The sequence below is a fragment of the Pleurodeles waltl genome, chromosome 11, assembly GCF_031143425.1.
Source record: "Pleurodeles waltl isolate 20211129_DDA chromosome 11, aPleWal1.hap1.20221129, whole genome shotgun sequence".
Lineage (NCBI taxonomy): Eukaryota > Metazoa > Chordata > Amphibia > Caudata > Salamandridae > Pleurodeles > Pleurodeles waltl.
The window spans coordinates 26,118,788-26,138,311 of record NC_090450.1 but is presented as its reverse complement, the minus strand read 5'-3'; the positions used below and the strand labels follow the sequence as shown (position 1 = coordinate 26,138,311).

General features: G+C 47.1%; 1 protein-coding gene across 1 annotated transcript in view; it reads left to right on the top strand.

The window, feature by feature from the left end:
• Positions 1-19,524, top strand: part of ECEL1 (endothelin converting enzyme like 1) — a 251,803-nt gene that overhangs the window by 151,818 nt on the left and 80,461 nt on the right. The window contains exon 6 of the mRNA XM_069212879.1: positions 4,082-4,206. Coding sequence (XP_069068980.1) covers positions 4,082-4,206 — 125 coding nt within the window. The remainder of the gene's footprint in view (positions 1-4,081; positions 4,207-19,524) is intronic.

The following is a 19,524-nucleotide window of genomic DNA, read 5'->3' as shown; positions in this document are numbered from 1 at the left end:
ACCCCTCAGATCATAGCTGTGACCTCTAACGGCTCCTTCCTCCCGTGGAGTTGGAATTTTCTTGTTTTCTTCTGCAACACTTAGCCAGAGCTGCCTTTGTGAGCAGCTTCAGTGTTTGGTGGTGTTACAGAAACAAGCAGCGCACCTGGTGGCAGGGCTGGCTTTAGGGTGGTGCAACTGGTGCAGCTGTACCAGGTGCTGACTTTGGTCGGGGGGGTTGTGTTTAAAAGTAACTGTTGGTTTAAAAGCACATTAGTTTCCTTGTACATCCAGCAGTTTCAGACGACAAAAAAAATGTCAAAGGTACACTGGTGATTCATGCTCCTACTGGTGAGAGATCTAAGTTTTGTCTAGTGGCAGTTTTGGATCATCATAAAGTCGCACAGAGGGTTAATGTGCCTGCTGCAAAGAATGTGTACCGTGCAGATCACAGAACTGAGTGTTAGTGAACTATGAGTAGCACTATTAAAAAAAATGAAATTTATGTCCGATATGAGCTATAGAGAGAGAGGAGCACTGTTGGGAAGTGGTAGTGAGGAAGTTCGTGGAGAAGGCAGTCACGGGTCGATGGGAAAAAAATGACTGTCACACTGGGCGCCACTAGGGCTAAAGCCATCCCTAACTGGTAGTAGATGCTCACGGGTTCTGGCACCCTCTCGGTCTTGAAGCGGTTCCCAACCAATTAGGGCAGTGCCTTTACGGCTCTTTATAACATCCATCTCTCTATCCATCAGTACCCTCCTGCTTTCATTCAGAAACTCAGCTATGCTTATTCCCTGGGCAAACAGCTTATGTCTTTGACATGTTAGTCCATTCTACATGGTCAGGGGTGGACGCAGCCTCTTTGTGCAGGATCCCCCCCTTCTCTGTGGAATTTGCTTCTAATGAACCTGCATTTAGCCCCCTCTATGTACTTTCAGGAGAGCTCTAAATCCGTTCTTTTTCTTGAGCACATTAAACCAGCTACAGTCACATATCTGATCCTAGCGCCAAGAAACGTCTGCAAGTGCAAGAATGTGCAAAAAAAACATTTACATAATTTGTAACAAAATGTTTGTCCATTTGAGAAACATGCACTTTAGGAGAGTGCATGTTAGATGGGAATACCACAAGTGGGCCTATGAGAGGGCGGAGAGCAGCTCGGGTCGATCACGCGTTTCGATGAAAGAAATAGGGGTAAAAACTAAACCTTTAGTGCTCCTTTTAAGTTATTTTAAAAAACACAAAACTATCCACCTAGTTTCAAAGCCACAAAGAAAACAGTTTTAAAATCAGCTTGTGGGAAAATTGAACGTCCCTTTCAAGCGCCACCTAACACCAAAAGGAAATTATGCCAGTGTACTTGGAAAAACTACACAAGGAGGAACATGTAGGAAAAGGGGGAATCCCCGTGAACTGCAGGTCGGCCTAAAATCATGGTTGTTGCCCTGTTCAATGTGTGTGAGGAAAGGTGGGACGACCATTCGGCTTGGTGTGCTTGTGCTTTTGTGTGTTTGAGCTTGACGTGTGCATTCGTTTGTGCCTCGAGCAGGATATACTATCACTTTGTGGATCGGATTTGTGTCAGGGTTTTTTATGGCTTGAATGCACAGGACATAAGACCACTTTTAACATTAGAACAAAATGTATAGTCCCAATGGGTGAAAAACTAAAACACTAAGCCACACAGACTGACGAATTACAGCAAACCAGCAAATAAATAACCAGTGCCGAAGCACAATCTAAAGTTATTGGAGCTCATTCATGAATTGACTCTCAATTTGGCCTCGGGGTCCGCAGTCTGTTTCTCCCCCAAGGTCCTTATTAATAAGGACCCCGGGGTTGGAAGTGAATAGTAAAAAGTGCGATAATAGTATTTTCTCTTTTGCCCAAAACATCGCGAACTGCATGTGGATTTTAGTCCTTTCCGCACCATCCTCCACAAATCCTGGTATTGTTCCCAAGTGCGGCAGGTTTGATTTGCCAAACATTACCTGGGAAGACTGCTGGAGAGTGTTTTTTGCACAAAATTCTGAATTCTGCTGAGTGACATAACAAGATTTGTTTCTAATGAAGGCCCATGCCTTGCTTACAACCAAGGTTTTCTGGAAAAAAAATCAGACATTACAAGTAAGACATGCGGTGGGTGCACAGCACACCTACTAGCACTTACGTCAATCCTTAAAACAGTCCCTCAAAGCAGGGGGCATTCTCGGAAGTGATATAATTCACGGCCCCCCCGGATGATGTGGTTTCCGGTGGGAGAGGGACATTTGTGAGAGACCTGGCATGGGGGAGCTGCCCTCCTACATTATCCCTGCTGGCATCAGGTCCACTCGTTGGTTTTTCTGATGCCCGAGCCAGAGGCGAGGCTGGCAGTAACAAAAACGATGCCCCGTATTTATGAGAGCCTTGCTTCACGTTTGCGCCATGTGAAGTGGAACATGCGTGTCGCAAGGCTATCAGTCCAAAAAGTGGCTTTGGTGGCCTCATAATTCTGGAGTCAGGGCCGGCTTTAGTGCTGGTGGTACCAGCCGGAAAATGTGCCCCTCATCCATCCTTAGCCCCCCCTTTCACATACATTCATTTGTTTTAAATAGCTGGTAAAGGCTGGCTTCACTAATCCACTCAGCTTTCCACATAATTTATAGCTCTGTTCTTTGCAGCAGGCACATTAACCCTCTATGTTACTTTAAGCTGCCAGACAAAACTCCCATCCCTCTCCCTAGCAGGAACATTAATCACAAGAGGTATCTTGACATTTTAGATGCTTCCTGAAGGCTGGACCAAAAGGAACTTTTCAGCAGGTGCTTTTAAATTAAATTGCAAATTTGTAACCTAGTGTTAAACACAGCGCCCCTCAATCCATGTCAGCACCCGGTGCAGCTGCATCGCATGCACCGTCCTAATGCCGGCTCAGTCTGGAGTAGCACAATGCATGTTGGTGCATTGCGCTACTCTGCCCTGGGTAGGCATTCCATGGGTGTTCCCATGCAACTCCCATGAAGTTTGACGCATCCCCAGATTTGTAAACCTAGGGATGCACCAAAACCTTACGCCTCCCCAGGGGAGGTGCAACGAGAAGAAATATTTGTATTTCTCCTCGTTTTTACATCTTTCTATGTGTGCTGCATCCATAGAAAGAGGAAAATGCCCTAGGAGATTATTTTTTTGCAGGAAGCTCTCCCTTCCTGTACACAAACAACCCTATATGCAACACACGCACTCTTGCACCATGGTGCAAGGATGCCTGCGTTGGCTCTAGGCTGTTGAAACAACACCAGTGCAGGGGGAACGGACAGGAATGCAGCATAGATATGGCGCATTCCTGCCCTTTCCCTGTGATGGAGGATAGCTCTGCAAAGTGACTAGCTGACCTGCGCCACAATACGGCAAATATGCTCCTTCTCTCCGAAATAAGGACAGGTAACTGAAAGATGGGTAGTTGTATTATCTGCCAATTTTGGGGGGATCTCTGGTATAACTGTATACCTCAAATGATACGAACTTCTTTTAATTTACTTCAATTCCCGCAAAGCGAGCAGTGCATTGCTTATATGTCCGGGTTGAGTGGAATTCTACTGGAAGAGAGCACCAATTTATGTGGCATTGTTAACTAAATTATGTGACAAGAAAAGACAAATTATGCAGCGTTATGAGCACATTTTGTGGCAGTACTGTTTTGGTATTTTGTCATTTTACACATGTTAACATTGTCTGGCAAAGGTTTTCACATCATTACAAAAATAAGCAAATGAAGGGTGACCAATTAACCATTGCAATGACTCTGCCCCTGTGTAGCAGCACATATGGCAGAGTTTTGGGTGACTTTTCGTCAATTTGAGCTAAAAATATTTTTCTGCTAAAAACATGCAAATTACACGGCAGATGATATATTACACGTGAAGTGCAGCAAACCCACAATGATGCTGAAAATGCTGCAGACTTGCATCTTACCAATGTTTCTGCACATATCTCAGTATTTCACAGACACTTTCCAGTAACAAACCTACATATGTGGGAAAAACAAATAAATTCAAAACACCCATTTTCTCCATCACTTGTCACCCTGACTCTCTCCTTTCCTTCTCCCCCGGAACAGTTAAAATGGAAGCGCCTCCTGGACCGAATATTTAATGAAAACTTATCAGAAGAGGAGGAGGTGGTGGTGCTGGCCACAGAGTACATGCAGAAGGTGTCGGAGCTGATCAGAACCACCCCGACCAGGTGAGGACCCCTAGGAGGGCGACTAGGAGGCCCGGAGACGCACAGGCGAAGGTCTCCCAGGTGTACCACTTTGTACATAGCCACCTTTCTAGTTCTCAGACACAGAGTGGTGGTTCACAAGTTACATGTCTGATGGGAAGGGACCTCAGTGATGAGAGGGGCTCACTAAAGCATCTCTGATGTAGTGTGTCAAGGGAGGACAACTAGCCAGGGGCCTCCTGTGTACTAAGCCAGGTTATGCCTGCGGGCAGTCCACAATGTGGCAGATATGATAATTTCATAAAAATTCAAAGGTATGCAACAAAAGGGCAGGAGAGAGTAGCATAGCGTTTAAATTGTAAAGGATTAAGCGTTGGGGTCCAAGGTTTTCCTCAGAAGCCTTCGGCTGATGTTATCAAAAGTTGAGGTGGCGACTATAAAGTGTGCATAGTCTTGATTCCACCTCATGGCTCTTTATTCCACCACCAGACACTCCCTGCCTCTTTATCTCACTCTTGTAGGTTTTTTGTATTCCTGCTTTCTCCTTTTGACACTGATTTTTACATTTTCTCTTCCTCTTCCTTGACTCCTTTTGGGTTTTCTTCTCTGGATCACAATCTGTTGAGGGAAAATCAATGCTGGTCCTCAACAGTTAGGCCGGGTGGACTCCGCCAACAACCACTGGCTCAAATTAATGAGTGAAATAACAGAAAATGCAGGACAACTGGCACCAGGCACCAACTTGGTCAGGTTTCATGCTCTGACCATTCATATATTTGTCATAGGGAGTTGCCAGAAAACATGCTTTATGTCCAGCTGGAAGCTAGGGTTGGGCCACACCGTGGCCAAATGCCCTGTGCTTACTGCGCACATTTGATGGGGTTGTGGGGGTAGGAGAAGTCTAGAGGGCATGGAAGAGACATGGGGATGTGGTTACTGGGCACAGGTATTTGAGTACTGGACATAGGACAAGGCCAGAGGGCACAGAGAGGCATTGGTATTTGGGATACGTTGCACTGTATGACTGATGGACAAAGGTCAGAGGTTTAGTCTAGCATGCACTTGGGGTGAGGTAAAGATCCCTGGAAAATGCAAGGAGAGGTGCCCTGTGTCTACTACTGAAATACTGAGACCCATATAGCATATTTCCCCTATCTGTTGTTGCCAAGTTGCTATTGTGTAAAACCCCCTACAACAAAAACGTTGTTGTAATGTTAAAGTAACACTCTCTTAAGCTAATAGGGTTCTGAGTTTAAGGCAGGAATCACTCTCTGGTGAACTGAACAACACCTTTTTGCTCTGATGTAATTCAGTGATGACATACATGCATTATATGACAAGGAGTGAAGTGGAGCACATTACATTCTCTGAAGAAGGACTTTACGATGGTGGAGGACAGGATATTGTCTTTATGCCCGCTGAAAAAGTCTGAGATTGATATTTATTTGTTAGTGGTCAGTTTCAATGTATAAGGTACAGGAGACAGTGCGGCCTGTGACTTTAGGACTATATATATATATATATATATATATATATATATATATATATATATATATATATATATATATAGTATTCTATTGTGCAAATAAAGCCAAAAAGGTTGTGGAGTGCTGTACAGGGTCAAGTACAAGCATAAAGCTAGAGAGTGATCGGAAATGTAGCCTAGTTGTAAAAGGTTAATGCACTTTGTTATAATGTCCTGAAAATATGTTTGTCTTCAACTATTTTCTAAATGGGAGCAGCATTGGTGCAGTCCTGATGGATATGGGATATAGTTTCTGATCCAGGGTGCTTAGATATAGAAGGCCTGCAGCCTTTTTTTCCTTTTTTACACTTCTTAGTATGCAGCCTGATGGTATCTTGGCTGTGGGTGTGCCAAGATACTCCAGAGATGGTGAGTTTGTCTGTAATACAAGCAGGATTTCTGTATGTGATGGCTTTATAAATTAACGTAGCTAGTTTTGAAGATGGTCCCAGCCAGCAAGGAGAGCTAATGGAATGCCAACGTATGGATTGATGTAATCATATTTTTGGAGACCCTGGATGAGACATGTTGTGGCCCGTAGGAGTCCCTTAATGGGTGCCTTTGTGGAGCCCCTGGAGGCCATGAACCGGGGCATTACCACCATCCCGATACAAGAGTACAAGGTCTTGAACATCAATTCTGAAGTCACTTTCTGGAAGAAACAATTTCACTTTGTTTTGAAAGGTGTGCTGGTGCCAGGCTGTCTTTATTTTTTTGCATTGTGTTCTATCAGGGTGAGTTTGGTGTATAGGGTGAATCCAAGAGACCTGGCATTTGCTGTAATTTGACGTTCGCAGCCCCCAAGGTTCACACCATTGAGCTAGGTTTGTACAGATTCTAAGTTTTTGTTGTTGTTTTTGTCAAATAGCAAGAACTCTGTCTGGCTGGATTGAGCTTCAGGTAGGCGCTGGATATCGAGGTGTGGATCACATGCATGCAGTTTTTGAGGCGTTGGGTGTCTGAAGCAGAGAAGTCTTTCACACATGTGTGTGTATCATCTGATATGTTTGATTTTAAACAAAGACCAGGGAAAGACGAAAGAAAGGGAATTTAAGTTCGTCTAGAGAGATGCCACGCACCGTAAGTGTGACAGGGGTAACAAAATAGCAAATAAAGAGTTATGGGTCCTCCTTTTGAGGTTTGGCCTTAGACTGTGTTAACAATCTTGTGTCTGGAGTGATTCAGAAAAGAGCAGAGGGAAAGAAACCCCCATGGAGAATAAGCACCAGTCACAACTACATTAGTAATGCAGGCGCCGTGTTCTTCCGATGATAGGTAGGGCCAGTATGGACAAGGTGGTGTTGGATATGGAAGTGAGATGTAGTCGAGTTATGGCTCTGAAGTTTGACAAAGTTGACAAACTACGTTATATGAAAATTAACAGAAATTCTGAAGATTCTTTCTGCGAGAATGTGTTGGCACATGAGATTTTGCGCAGAGCACTTGCGTTCTTCACAAAAAAATACTTTTGCAAGAACTCTTCCAGCACATATTTTCTAAATCTTCCAACCCCTTATGAAATTCCCAAAGCGTGCAAAGTTTTGAAGACACTCAACAAAATTGGCCAAGAAAACCCTTCCCAACTTCGAACTCACTGAGTTTTAATGGGGTTAGTCTGTGTGGTGGCCTTGGTGAGAAGGTGGGTAGAAAAGCAGAAGAAAAATATAAGTCTACTGTGAAGCTGTGTTCTAGGTTGTAGGAAAAGTTACAATGTTTAGGGAAGGCATGTCCTGATGTCCCCATGCATCCATTGACCTGTTCTCAGCAGAGCAAGAGGACTCCACGTGAGCTGGGTTCGAAGGCTCGTTGAGGGATGATGGTGCTGGATTTTTGGAGGATTTAGGAGTAAGGTCACTGCATCACCAGACAGGTCTTTGTCAAATTGGGTATGAAGGAAAAAGAACATCCTATGTATTCGTCAAACGTTACCATGTTCTCCTTTGGGTCATGTGCAGTAGAGGGTGGCTTTGGCGGGTCATACAAGCATCTGGGCACCCGCTTATAATGCCAACATAACCTGGCGGTGCAAACCCCACTTGAAACTGCAACCCCCACACCGGGGCACTTAGTGTGATACCGACACTGGTGTGCACAGCAAGCACATTACACACTGCGGTATCTCATGACTTGCATGACCATAAGGAAATGTTTGAGGGAGGTCCTTGAAGCTCGAGGTGATGGCTTCGCACATAAAACTGCAGATGAGAACAGGGGGTGGTTCGCCAGTAGGAGTGAGTGAATTAGCAGACTGGTGGATGGAGAAACTAAGCAATAAGGAAAAATGAATCACTTTTAAAGCACACTGCACAATTGGAATGGTCTCACTTTCACTACTAACACATTTTCTTACTACCCATCCTAATGTTACGCCTTTTCATGGCCTGAAAAGATGATAGTCTGTGTGGACCCACTTGGATTAAAATATGTGAACTCCAGGTTACACATAGATGTCTGCCGTGGACACAGTGGTCCTGTGTGCTAGTTTACTGGTTTGAAAAGTTATATTATTAGGGTAGGATTTCTTGCATTGAATTGTTCTTCAAGACAGGAGAGAGTTTGAGTGGTGCAATGGCAGCTGAGAGATCATGTGAGATGGGGCAGGAATGGTTTACAAAGTGTGATGAATCGACTGAGCTGGTTTTTGGTTAATGGTTGCATAGATAGTTGGCCTTAACGGCAAGCCGGCTAAGCTGTGTGCACTGGAGGGCCAGAATAGGCTACGAGGACTAGTAGACCCGGTTAGTCAGTAAAGACCAGTAGGTTCATAGTGATATGAGCACCGGTAGGTCCTTATATGGAAGGTCTTAGCAACTGAGAAGAGGAGGACCCAGGTTCTGGGGGATAGAAGTCTGGTGGATAGGTCCAGGAGGTGGACAGTTCCAGTGTAGGAAAATGAGAGGGAGGAACTTAAGTAGGCTTAGGAGCTCTGGTGATTCCAGCACGGGGAGAAGGAAAAGGGAAATGTAGGAAGTCTCAGAAGGACCGGTTGGTCATAGATGGTGAGGTAGAAATAGAAAGAACTGGAAAGCTTCAGAGGACTGGTAGTTTGATGCCAGGGAGATAGAACACTATTAGACAGGAAATCTCTGAAGCTCCTGGAGATCGCTGATGGGGAGAGAGCAACGCTACAATGGACCAGTAGGTGGATGAATGGAACAAAGGACAGGAAAGCTTCAGAGGACGAATAGGTTGACGATAGGGAAATAGAACAGTAGAGTTTCTGAGGACCGGGAGGTAGATCGTAGGGAGACAGAACAGGAAAGCTACAGTGACTGGGAGGTTGATGATAGGGGGATAGATCGAGAAAGCTTCATAAGACCAGGAGGTCAACGATAGGGAGATAGAACAGGTAAGCTTCAGAGGATGAGTAGGTTGATGATCGTGAGATAGAACAAGAAAGCTACAGATGACTGGGAGGTTGATTATAGGGGGATAGATCGAGAAAGCTTCAAAAGATGGGGAGGTCAACGATAGGGAGATAGAACAGGTAAGCTTCAGAGGACGAGTAGGTTGATGATCGTGAGATAGAACAAGAAAGCTAAAGACGACTGCAAAGTTAATGATGGGGGATAGATCGAGAAAGCTTCAGAAAGCCGGGAGGTCAACGATAGTGAGATAGAACACGAAAGCTTTGAAGGTCGAGTAGGTTGATGATCGTGAGATAGAACAAGAAAGCTAAAGACGACTGCAAAGTTAATGATGGGGGATAGATCGAGAAAGCTTCAGAAGGCCGGGAGGTCAACGATAGTGAGATAGAACAGGTAAGGTTCAGAGGACGAGTTGGTTGATGATAGTGAGATATATCAAGAAAGCTACAGACGACTGGGAGGTTGATGATAGAGGGATAGAACACGAAGGCTTCAGAAGACTAGGTGGTCAACGATAGGGAGATATCACAGGTAAGCTTCAGAAGACGAGTAGGTTGATGATCGTGAGATAGAACAAGAAAGCTACAGATGACTGCAAAGTTGATAATAGGGGGATAGATCGAGAAAGCTTCAGAAGACAGGGAGGTCAACGATAGGGAGATAGAACAGGTAAGCTTCAGAGGACGAGTTGGTTGATAATCGTGAGATAGATCAAGAAAGCTACAGACGACTGGGAGGTTGATGATAGAGGGATAGAACACGAAGGCTTCAGAAGACTAGGAGGTCAACGATAGGGAGATATCACAGGTAAGCTTCAGAAGACGAGTAGGTTGATGATCGTGAGATAGAACAAGAAAGCTACAGATGACTGCAAAGTTGATAATAGGGGGATAGATCGAGAAAGCTTCAGAAGACTGGGAGGTCAACGATAGGGGGATAGAACAGGTAAGCTTCAGAGGACGAGTAGGTTGATGATCGTGAGATAGAACAAGAAAGCTAAAGACGACTGCAAAGTTAATGATGGGGGATAGATCGAGAAAGCTTCAGAAGGCCGGGAGGTCAACGATAGTGAGATAGAACACGAAAGCTTTGAAGGTCGAGTAGGTTTATGATCGTGAGATAGAACAAGAAAGCTAAAGACGACTGCAAAGTTAATGATGGGGGATAGATCGAGAAAGCTTCAGAAGGCCGGGAGGTCAACGATAGTGAGATAGAACACGAAAGCTTTGAAGGTCGAGTAGGTTTATGATCGTGAGATAGAACAAGAAAGCTACAGTGACTGGGAGGTTGATGATAGAGGGATAGAACAGAGGACCAGTAGGTCAACAGGGAGATACAACAGAAAGAATAGGAAAACGTCAGGGGCCAGTAGGGCCAGGGAGATGGGACAGGCGAGCTTCACGGGAGTATTAGGTCAATGGCAGGCAGGTGGCACAGGAAACCTTCAATGACCAGTGCATCCCAGATGGTAAGATGGGAAGGGGAGGGGCAGGAAGGCTTGAGAGGGCTGGGAGGTCCAGGATGCTGAGATGGGAAGGGGAGGGGCAGGAAGGCGTCGGAGGACTGAAAGGACAGGGACGGGAGACCGGACAGTGAGGAGCTAGAAGGCTTGCGAAGGCTGGTAGATGGTGATTGGCAGCTAGGACCAGGTGGTACTGCAATCCCTAGGAGGGCTGGTAGGTCTGAGATAGGGAAGGAGGGTAACAGAAGTCATTCCCTGGAAAAGCATTTGGAAGCCCAGGTGAGTGTTCAGTCTAGAGAAGGGGGCTGATGTATGCTCTATGCATTTGGGTACTTTCAGAATGCAGTGGAGCCCGGAGCAACATTTATTTTTATAGGTGTCATGCGAAAGCAGCCTTCACACCATAAAGTCTCCGCTGCTGAAAAATGCTTTAACATGCGGGGCACGAATCCCGGCAGGGCTGAGTCGACCTTCATATTTCCGAGATCAGTAAAGTGACTCCCATAACTTAGCAACAGTGGCCTCTCCTAGTACAACTCTCAGAAATATCAGGTGTGTGAAATGAAGCTCATTATAAAAAAACAATGATTACCATGATAATTGAATGCACTGTTATTTTCAACGGGGGCTGATCACCCTCATCCCATGTTGGCACCATGCTGGGCTGAGAAGAGACTGAGGGCAGAGACACTGAAGTCCCCAGCTTCCAATCACTGAGTTCTTAAGACCCGCGGGCAATGCCACTCATATCTCACCCAATGCACAGTGTTTCTTGCTTTGATACCTGGGTGAAATATCATGGGGGATTTATTTATAAATATAGCATGTGGGGTCAGAGGGCATGCCCCCTGGGTCAAGTGGCCTTGGTCTGAGGGACTGGTGTGAGGAGGTCGCTCTCTGGACTCCTACAAATCGATCCTTCTATTGATCTAAAAGCGGGCTGACCGCAGTGTGAGACTGGGGGGCTTCACCAGGTCGCTGCCTCTTTAAGACCAGTCGAGCTGCATCACAGGGTGGTCCCCCTGATGCGTCGCTCTGTTTCCCTAACGTTCCATCAGCGATGCCCCCTGGTCACTCCGCCCTCTGTTTTTGCACAGCTCCTCTCAGACCCCTTTCCTCGCACTGCTCCTGTCAGCCATCTTGTCTGGCACAGCTCCTTTCAGACCTTTTTTTTTTTTTGCAAAGCTCCTCTCTTTTCTTGCACAGCTTCTGTCAGCCTTTTCTCATTACACAGCTCCTCCCAGACCTCTTCCATCCAGGTCCTCTCAGTTCCCTTTCTTTGCACAGCTCCCTTCAGCCCTCATTCGTTGCACATTTCCCCTCAGCCCTCCTTCATCATACAGTTCACCTCAGCCCTCCTTCATTGCACAGTTCCCCTTAGCCCTCCTTCATTGCACAGTTCCCCTTAGCCCTCCTTCATTGCACAGTTCCCCTCAGCCCTCCTTCATTGCACAGTTCCCCTCAGCCCTCCTTCATTATACAGTTCCCCTCAGCCCTCCTTCATTGCACAGTTCCCCTCAGCCCTCCTTCATTGCACAGTTCCCCTCAGCCCTCCTTCATTGCACAGTTCCCCTCAGCCCTCCTTCATTGCACAGTTTCCCTCATCCCACCTTTCACTGCACAGTTCCCCTCATCCCACCTTTCACTGCACAGTTCCCCTCAGCCCTCCTTCATTGCACAGTTCCCCTCGGCCTTCCTTCATTGCTCAGTTCCCCTCGGCCCTCCTTCATTGCACAGTTCCCCTCGGCCCTCTTTCATTGCACACCTCCCCTCGCCCCTCCTTCATTGCACAGTTCCCCTCAGCCATCCTTCATCGCACAGCTCAGCTCATCCCTCTTTTATTGCACAGCTCACCTCAGCCCTCTTTCATTGCACAGCTCACCTCAGCCCTCTTTCATTGCACAGCTCCCCCGCCCGCCTTCATTGCACAGTTCCCCTTAGCCCTCTTTCATTGCACTGCTCCTCTCAGCCCTTTCTCTTCCACAGACCCCCCTTTCCTTGAACAGTTTGTATTGTTCTTACACAGCCCCCTCTTTCTTTATAAATCTCCTCTCTTGCACAGCTCCCTTCTTTCTTTACACATCTCCTCTCTTGCATTGCTCCCCTCTTTTTTTACACCTCTCTTGCACATCTCATCTCAGCCCTTACACATCTTCTCTCTTGCACAGCTCCCCTCTTTCTTTACACATCTCCTGCCTTGCACAGCTCCCGTTTCTTTACACTTATCCTGTCTTGCACAGCTCCCCTCTTTCTTTACACATCTCCTATCTTGCACAGCTCCCCTCTTTCTTTACACATCTCCTATCTTGCACAGCTCCCCTCTTTCTTTACACATCTCCTGCCTTGCACAGCTCCCCTCTTTCTTTACACATCTCCTGCCTTGCACAGCTCCCGTTTCTTTACACATCTCCTCTCTTGCACAGCTCCCTTCTTTCTTTACACATCTCCTGCCTTGCACAGCTCCCGTTTCTTTACACATCTCCTGTCTTGCACAGCTCCCCTCTTTCTTTACACATCTCCTGTCTTGCACAGCTCCCCTCTTTCTTTACATATCTCCTGTCTTCACAGCTCCCCTCTTTCTTTACACATCTCCTGTCTTGCACAGCTCCCCTCTTTCTTTACACATCTCCTGTTTTTCACTGCTCACCTCTTTCTTTACACATCTCCTGTCTTGCACACCTTCTCTCAGTCTTTTTGCTTGCACAGACCCCTTCCCTTGCACAGTTCGTCATGGTCTTGCACAGCTCCTCTCTTCCCTTACACAGCTTCTCTCTTGAAAAGCTCCTCTCAGCCCTTTCTCCTGCACAGACCCCACCCCTTTACTTGCACAGTTCGTCCTGCCCTTACACTGCTCCTCTTTTGCAAAGCTCCTCCCTGCCTTTTCCCTTGCACAGCTCATTTCTTCCCTTACACATCCCTCCTCTTCCACAGCTCCTCCCTTCCCTTACCCGTCGCCTCTCTTGCACAGCTCCTCTCATTCCTTTCCTTACACAGACTCCCCTTTCCTTGCATACTTCATGTTGTTCTTGCACAGCTCCCCAATTTCTTTATACATCTCCTTCCTTGCACAGCTCCCCTCTTCCCTCCCACAGCCCCTCTTGCACAGCTCTCCTCAACCCAAAGCTTGCTGTTCAGACTGGCCCTCGCATGCTTGGGGGGAGGGCATATTAGCTAATGACATTGATCTGTGGCATGTGCACTGAATGTCAATGTGACCATCTGTGTCTGGTTTCAGAGCTGGTTGCACAGCTCCGCTCTTTCTTTACACAGCCCCTCTCTTGCACAGCTCCTGAGCCCGCAGCAGAGTATTTCTAGAAGCTTACAGCTCAGACTGGCCCCTCACATGCTTGGGGGGGACACATTAGCTAATGGCATTGATCTGTGGCCATCTGGGCATGGTTTCAGATGTGGTTGCACAGCTCCGCTCTTTCTGTACACAGCCCTTCTCTTGCACAGCTCCTCTTTTCCCTTTCACCGCTTCTCAGTTGCACAGCTCCCCTCTTCCCTTACACATCTACTCTCTTGCACAGCTCGGCTCTTTCTTTACACAGCCTCTCTCTTCACTTGCACAGCTCCTGAGCTCGTAGCAGAGTGTTTCTAGAAGCTTGAAGCTCAGACTGGGCCTTCACATGCTTGCGGGGACACATTAGCTAATGGCATTGATCTGTGGCCATGTGCACTGAATGCCAATGTGGCCATCTGTGTCTTGTTTCAGAGCTGGCTGCACAGTTCCGCTTTTTCTTCACACATCTCCTCTTTTGCACGGCTCCCCTCACCCCCTCCTTGCACAGTTCCTGAGCTCGCAGCAGAGTGTTTCTAGGAGCTTGCTGTTCAGCCGGGCCCTCACATGCTTGGGGGGGAGGGGCACATTAGCTAATGACATTGATCTTTGACCCTGTGCCTGAATGCCAATGTGACCGTCTGTGTCTGGTTTCAGAGCCGGTTGCCCAGTTCAACCTCTTTGTTTACACATCTGCTGTCTTGCACAGCTCCTCTCTTCCCACACACAGCTCCTCTCTTGCACAGCTCCTCATAGCCCTTCCCTTGCACGGCTTTTCTGTTCCCTTACACATCCCTTCTCTTTCACAGCTCCTCTCTTCCCTTGCACAGCCCCTCTCTTGCACAGCTCCTTTCTTCCCTTGCACAGCCCCTCTCTTGCACAGCTCCTCTCTTCCCTTACACATCCCTTCTCTTTCACAGCTCCTCTCTTGCACAGCCCTTTTCTTCCTTTGCACAGCCCCTCCCTTGCACAGCTCATCTCTTCCCTTGCACAGCTCCTCTCTTCCCTTGCACATCCCTTCTCTTTCACAGCTCCTCTCTTGCACAGCTCCTCTCTTCCCTTGCACAGCTCCTCTCTTCCCTTGCACAGCTCCTGAGCCCGCAGCAGAATGTTGCTTGGAGCTCAGACTGGCTCTATGCTTGGGGGGGAGGGGGGCACATTAGCTAACGACATTGATCTGTGGCCATGTGCACTGAATGCCAATGTGACCATCTGTGTCTGATTTCAGGGGAGGCCGAGGCTCCGCGCTCCGTCCCCAGAGGCCTGTTGGCAGCCTCTCGTGCCCTCTTCTTCCCGTCTCCCTCAATGCCCTCCCTCCCTCCTTCCACACTTCACCCTGTCTCTCATCCGTTTTTTTTTTACTGTTCTTTTCTGACGCTCGCGCTCCACTTTCTCAAGTTCCCCTCTGTTATTCCATCTCCTGGTTGTCATTCTGTTCCTCTGTCTCATTTGATGTGTTTCATCCTCTGTCCAGCTCACTCGCGTTCGCGTCTCCTCTGTTGGTCTTTCACACGGCCACTCTGTCTCGTTCGGTCCATCTTCCTGTCCAGCCCTCTGTCGCCTCCGTCCTTAGTCTGTCTTCTCTTTTCTTTCTTTCTTTTCTACCCCTCAGCTTCTCCATCTGCCCCTTCCCTAACTTTTATTTTCCTAATCTCTCTCTCTCTCTCTCCTTCCCCTTTTACCCCACCCCCCTCATCTCCCATCCACTTTTTGGGTGCTCCGTCTTCCTCCCACCCTTCTGTTGGTCTTCTCTTCCTCCTCCTAATTTTCACTTCTGCCCAGTCTCTCTCTGTCATTCATTCTCCCTCCCCCACTCTTGTTCTCTCTCTCCTTTCCATCTATCTATAGGTCTCTATTTCTCTCCGTTTGTGTGTCTCTCTCGCTCTCTGTCTGGGTCTCCCCCAAGGGTGTTCCCACTCTATCCTGGCAAAAATATGGCAAAAATCCTATAAAAATATGCACTGACTATATGGAGTCCCTATAAATATGCAGAGTAAGTGGGTGTGGCGGTAAGAATTGTAAATCTATGCTTACCTAGCCCCCCCCTCCCACCTCAGCGCCTTGAGACCCTCACGGGTGAGTAGTTCGCTTTACAAATTATATGATATGATGTGATACATGACATGATGATGTAGGGGTAAATGACCTACTGTATACATAAGATTTTTTAGGTTAATAATTCCTCCTAGATATATGGACATACAACCCCAACACACTCTCTTTCGGGAGCCGAGCATTCATGTGTGTCCTTGTAGCTGCCCCTCTGTGTACGTAACCCCTTTAGGTCCCAAGACACCTCCCCCCTCGTGCCAAACTCCCCCCCCCCCCCCCCCCCCCAAGAACTCCCCACCATCACTAACCACAATAGAGCCTCTGCTGGGAGAAGGGAGGCCCCAAACTGTCACACTAACTTTCACGTCGAGGTATCCTCCCCATGGCTTTGAGGCGGTGGTTGCCGTGGGGCCCATCAGCACCTCTTTTTTGGGGGGAGGACCAGGACTTATTTGTGATAATCAGACATGAACTCACTACAAGAGAGAAAAGCTGCAAAGGGGGGATGAAGGAAGAAGGCAAGCACGGTTAAACAGTGGAGATTAGAGGGATGAGAAACAAACTGCAAGAGTGAGATAAAGTCAGGGAGAGTATGTTAGTTGATTAAAGAGTCATGAGGTTGAATGAAGACCAGACCACCTTGGTATTCAGCAACCCGGAATTTACACAGTAGCACCCACAGCGGGCTTCTGTGAACACTCTCAGCCCCGGCACCTATGCTTTTACAAATTAAGCACTGCCTTCGTTGATGTCCTTACGAGGGTGGGTGTAGTTGTACGCTTTAGGGTACCAAGTTGGAGCCTTACTGGCTGATAGTAGCAATGTGCCTACAAGGCATGTAACATGGACTCTAATTTCCCATCACTTTGAAGGTGGACTAGAAAACCTGCTGAACGAATGTCCTCTTTGAGAAAAGTTGTGTGACTGGGTGGAGATAAACACTGCACGTGGTTCCCTATTCCCTGTCCCAGCAGCCTCTTCTATGTCTAGAAGAAGGGTGTGCTCTTTAAACAAGACACCGAACTTGAATCCTAGCCAGCTCACCACAAGAAGTGCAGGAAGGAGACTGAAAAACTTCCCCTGGAAGAAATGTCATGTATTGGGTCGTTTTTGTTCATGTCTGGCCTGAAGACTGAATCCATATCCTGCTCCCTTGCAAGTCACTTCCAGATTGTCACTCTGGGAGGAAAGACATCTGATTGGCTGCCCTTGCAATTGGTTGATAGACAACCTTTAAAACTTTGAGTGCTGATTGGCGCTGGACCCTTCCTACTCCCCTGGAAACCAGGACCCTCATTTATGGGGATTTGGAGTAGGGCACCGCAGCAAGTCACTTTTTTGTGCTGCCCTACGCCAAAGTGGAAGGACAGGAATGCACTGTATTTATGCAATACGGCACGCCAACGCAAGCACCCATTTACCATGGTGCAAGGGTGCCTGTTTTGTCGACAGGATTGTTTTGTACAGGAAGGGGCACCTGCCCACACACAAACAATCCTGAGAGGTGTTTTTCCTCTTTCTAGGTGCAGCACAAATGGAAAGGGTCAAAAGCAAGGAGGAATAAAAATACAACTTCTCATTGCACTTCATCTCGGGAGGCCTAAGGTTTTGGCGCATTTCCTGGTTTACATGGTTTTGTAAATCTGGGGAAGCATCAAAATCCATGGGTGTTGCGTGGGAACACCCATTGCAATGTCCATGGACCGCCTCCTGATCGGAGAGGAAGGCAACACGGAGAGTTGCGCTGCCCCGCCTTACTTGATATCTTTGAGGCCATTCAAAGCCACGTGAAGTGGCTTTGCGTGGCCTCGTAGATATGATTTTGCAGTATGGGCCGCTGGAACGTCACAAAAAGTGATGCTCGGTGGCACAAGAGGCTCATAAATATGCCCTTGAATGTGTGTAAGCCACTTCAAGCCAGTGCCTTCAAGCCTTCTTTGTCTTGAACAAGGATGCATGTGGACTTCTGCTAGCACTTCCTGGATGCCATCTTAGCCTCTCTTCTCCAGCCTGGAATAAGGAAAGAAGAGACCACCAAAGGACCCCCTAGCAATCATTCTGGAACTCCAGTGACAGCACCAACAAGTAGCAGATAACCAAGGACCAACATCTAAAGAGTAGGTGTTCGATTCCCACAGGATTCACTCCGCATCACAACCACTCTCATGTCCTACAACAGTTTTACATGTAGAATGATCTTCCCAAGGCCCCACTCTCATCTCCGCTCTTCACTCACACCTGTCCAAAGGCAGGTGGAGCACCCTTGGAACGGGATTGGGGGTTCCTACTAGGCCCAGGGGTAATTCCAATTATGCCACAGTAATCGCAACTCTTTGGCGCAGAATTACCAATAATAATACAATCACTCCTGCTTGCATAATTAAGAGTCATTTGGGCGCAAAAATCCATCCGCAAGTAAAAACTGTAAAAGTGCACACTTGCCGACTGGCTTCCCGGGCTCGCGTTTTGTGTTCTGCTGCATTTAGAGCTATTTCTTGCAGCCAAATGCATCCTTGCATCCATATTGGATGAAAAGCTGTATTTTACACTAAGAAAATAGCACTAATCACTGAGAGTAAATTGGAGGAAAATTTTTCTACAAGAGCAAATTTAGGGAGCACGGGCTCCAGTGTGTGCACGATATTAATGTTCTGTTGCATTTAGAGCTATTTCTAGACGCAAGGGGCATTTTTGCCCTGAGAATGAGAGCTAATCACATAATTACCCTTCAGGCATAAATATGCGCAATCTCACAGAATTCTTAGGTAAGTCCGTGTGATTATGCGGCACTGAATTTGGCGAGAAACAGCCACCACTAGTTCCACCATCAGCTTTGCTGGGCAGTGCGAGGAACTAGCAGCTTCTGAATGCCAAACCACCCACAGACCTAGAGTTTGAGTTTCCTTTGATGTTAACCCTTCCATATGTGGATTACAGCCTCTACCCAGCAGTTGTGGAGCACACTAAATCTCATTTGCATCTAGATCGCCTCTGGAGGATCAAATGGCTTTTGGAAACATAAAGTCATCACCTAGAGTTCATGGGATTCTGACCTCACAAGAATAACCAGGTCAGACCTTCCAGAAGGCAGCAGCACAGGGATGTTGTAACCACGACCAATAGTTAAAGGGATATAATTGTCTTAGTTTGAGGTTACACAAACCAAGGACTAGGCACTTAGAATCTTGAGGACATCTAATCTGTCAACCCAGATCCACTGAATCATGGGATCCTGGTTCCTGTCAGCAGAAGTGACCTGTGTCTGAGCCAGCAAAATCCAAACTGAGCCGAGGTCTCCAGGAAACCGTCTCTGTTACTACATCAGTTCAGGATGGAAATGAATCCAGCATTATTTCCGCTTCGCATCTAACCTTGTCCTTTGCCATGCTGGACAAAATGCGTAGAAAAGATGTATTAAATCATAAGTTCAGATCAATTGTGCAAGGCGAAGCTGCCAATAAGGGATTAAAGGCCCAACCTTCAGTCTAGAGGTGGGCAAAATATGTCATTCCGGCGTGGAACTGGTGGAATTTTGGTGACTCTGTGTTACTCTTGTAATGCAGTGTTCCGGTCAAATTCCAGCAATCTCAGCATAACAGAAGATTTTTCTTGTGTGCGTACCAGAACAGTGATTTGGTGAGAACGAGCGAAA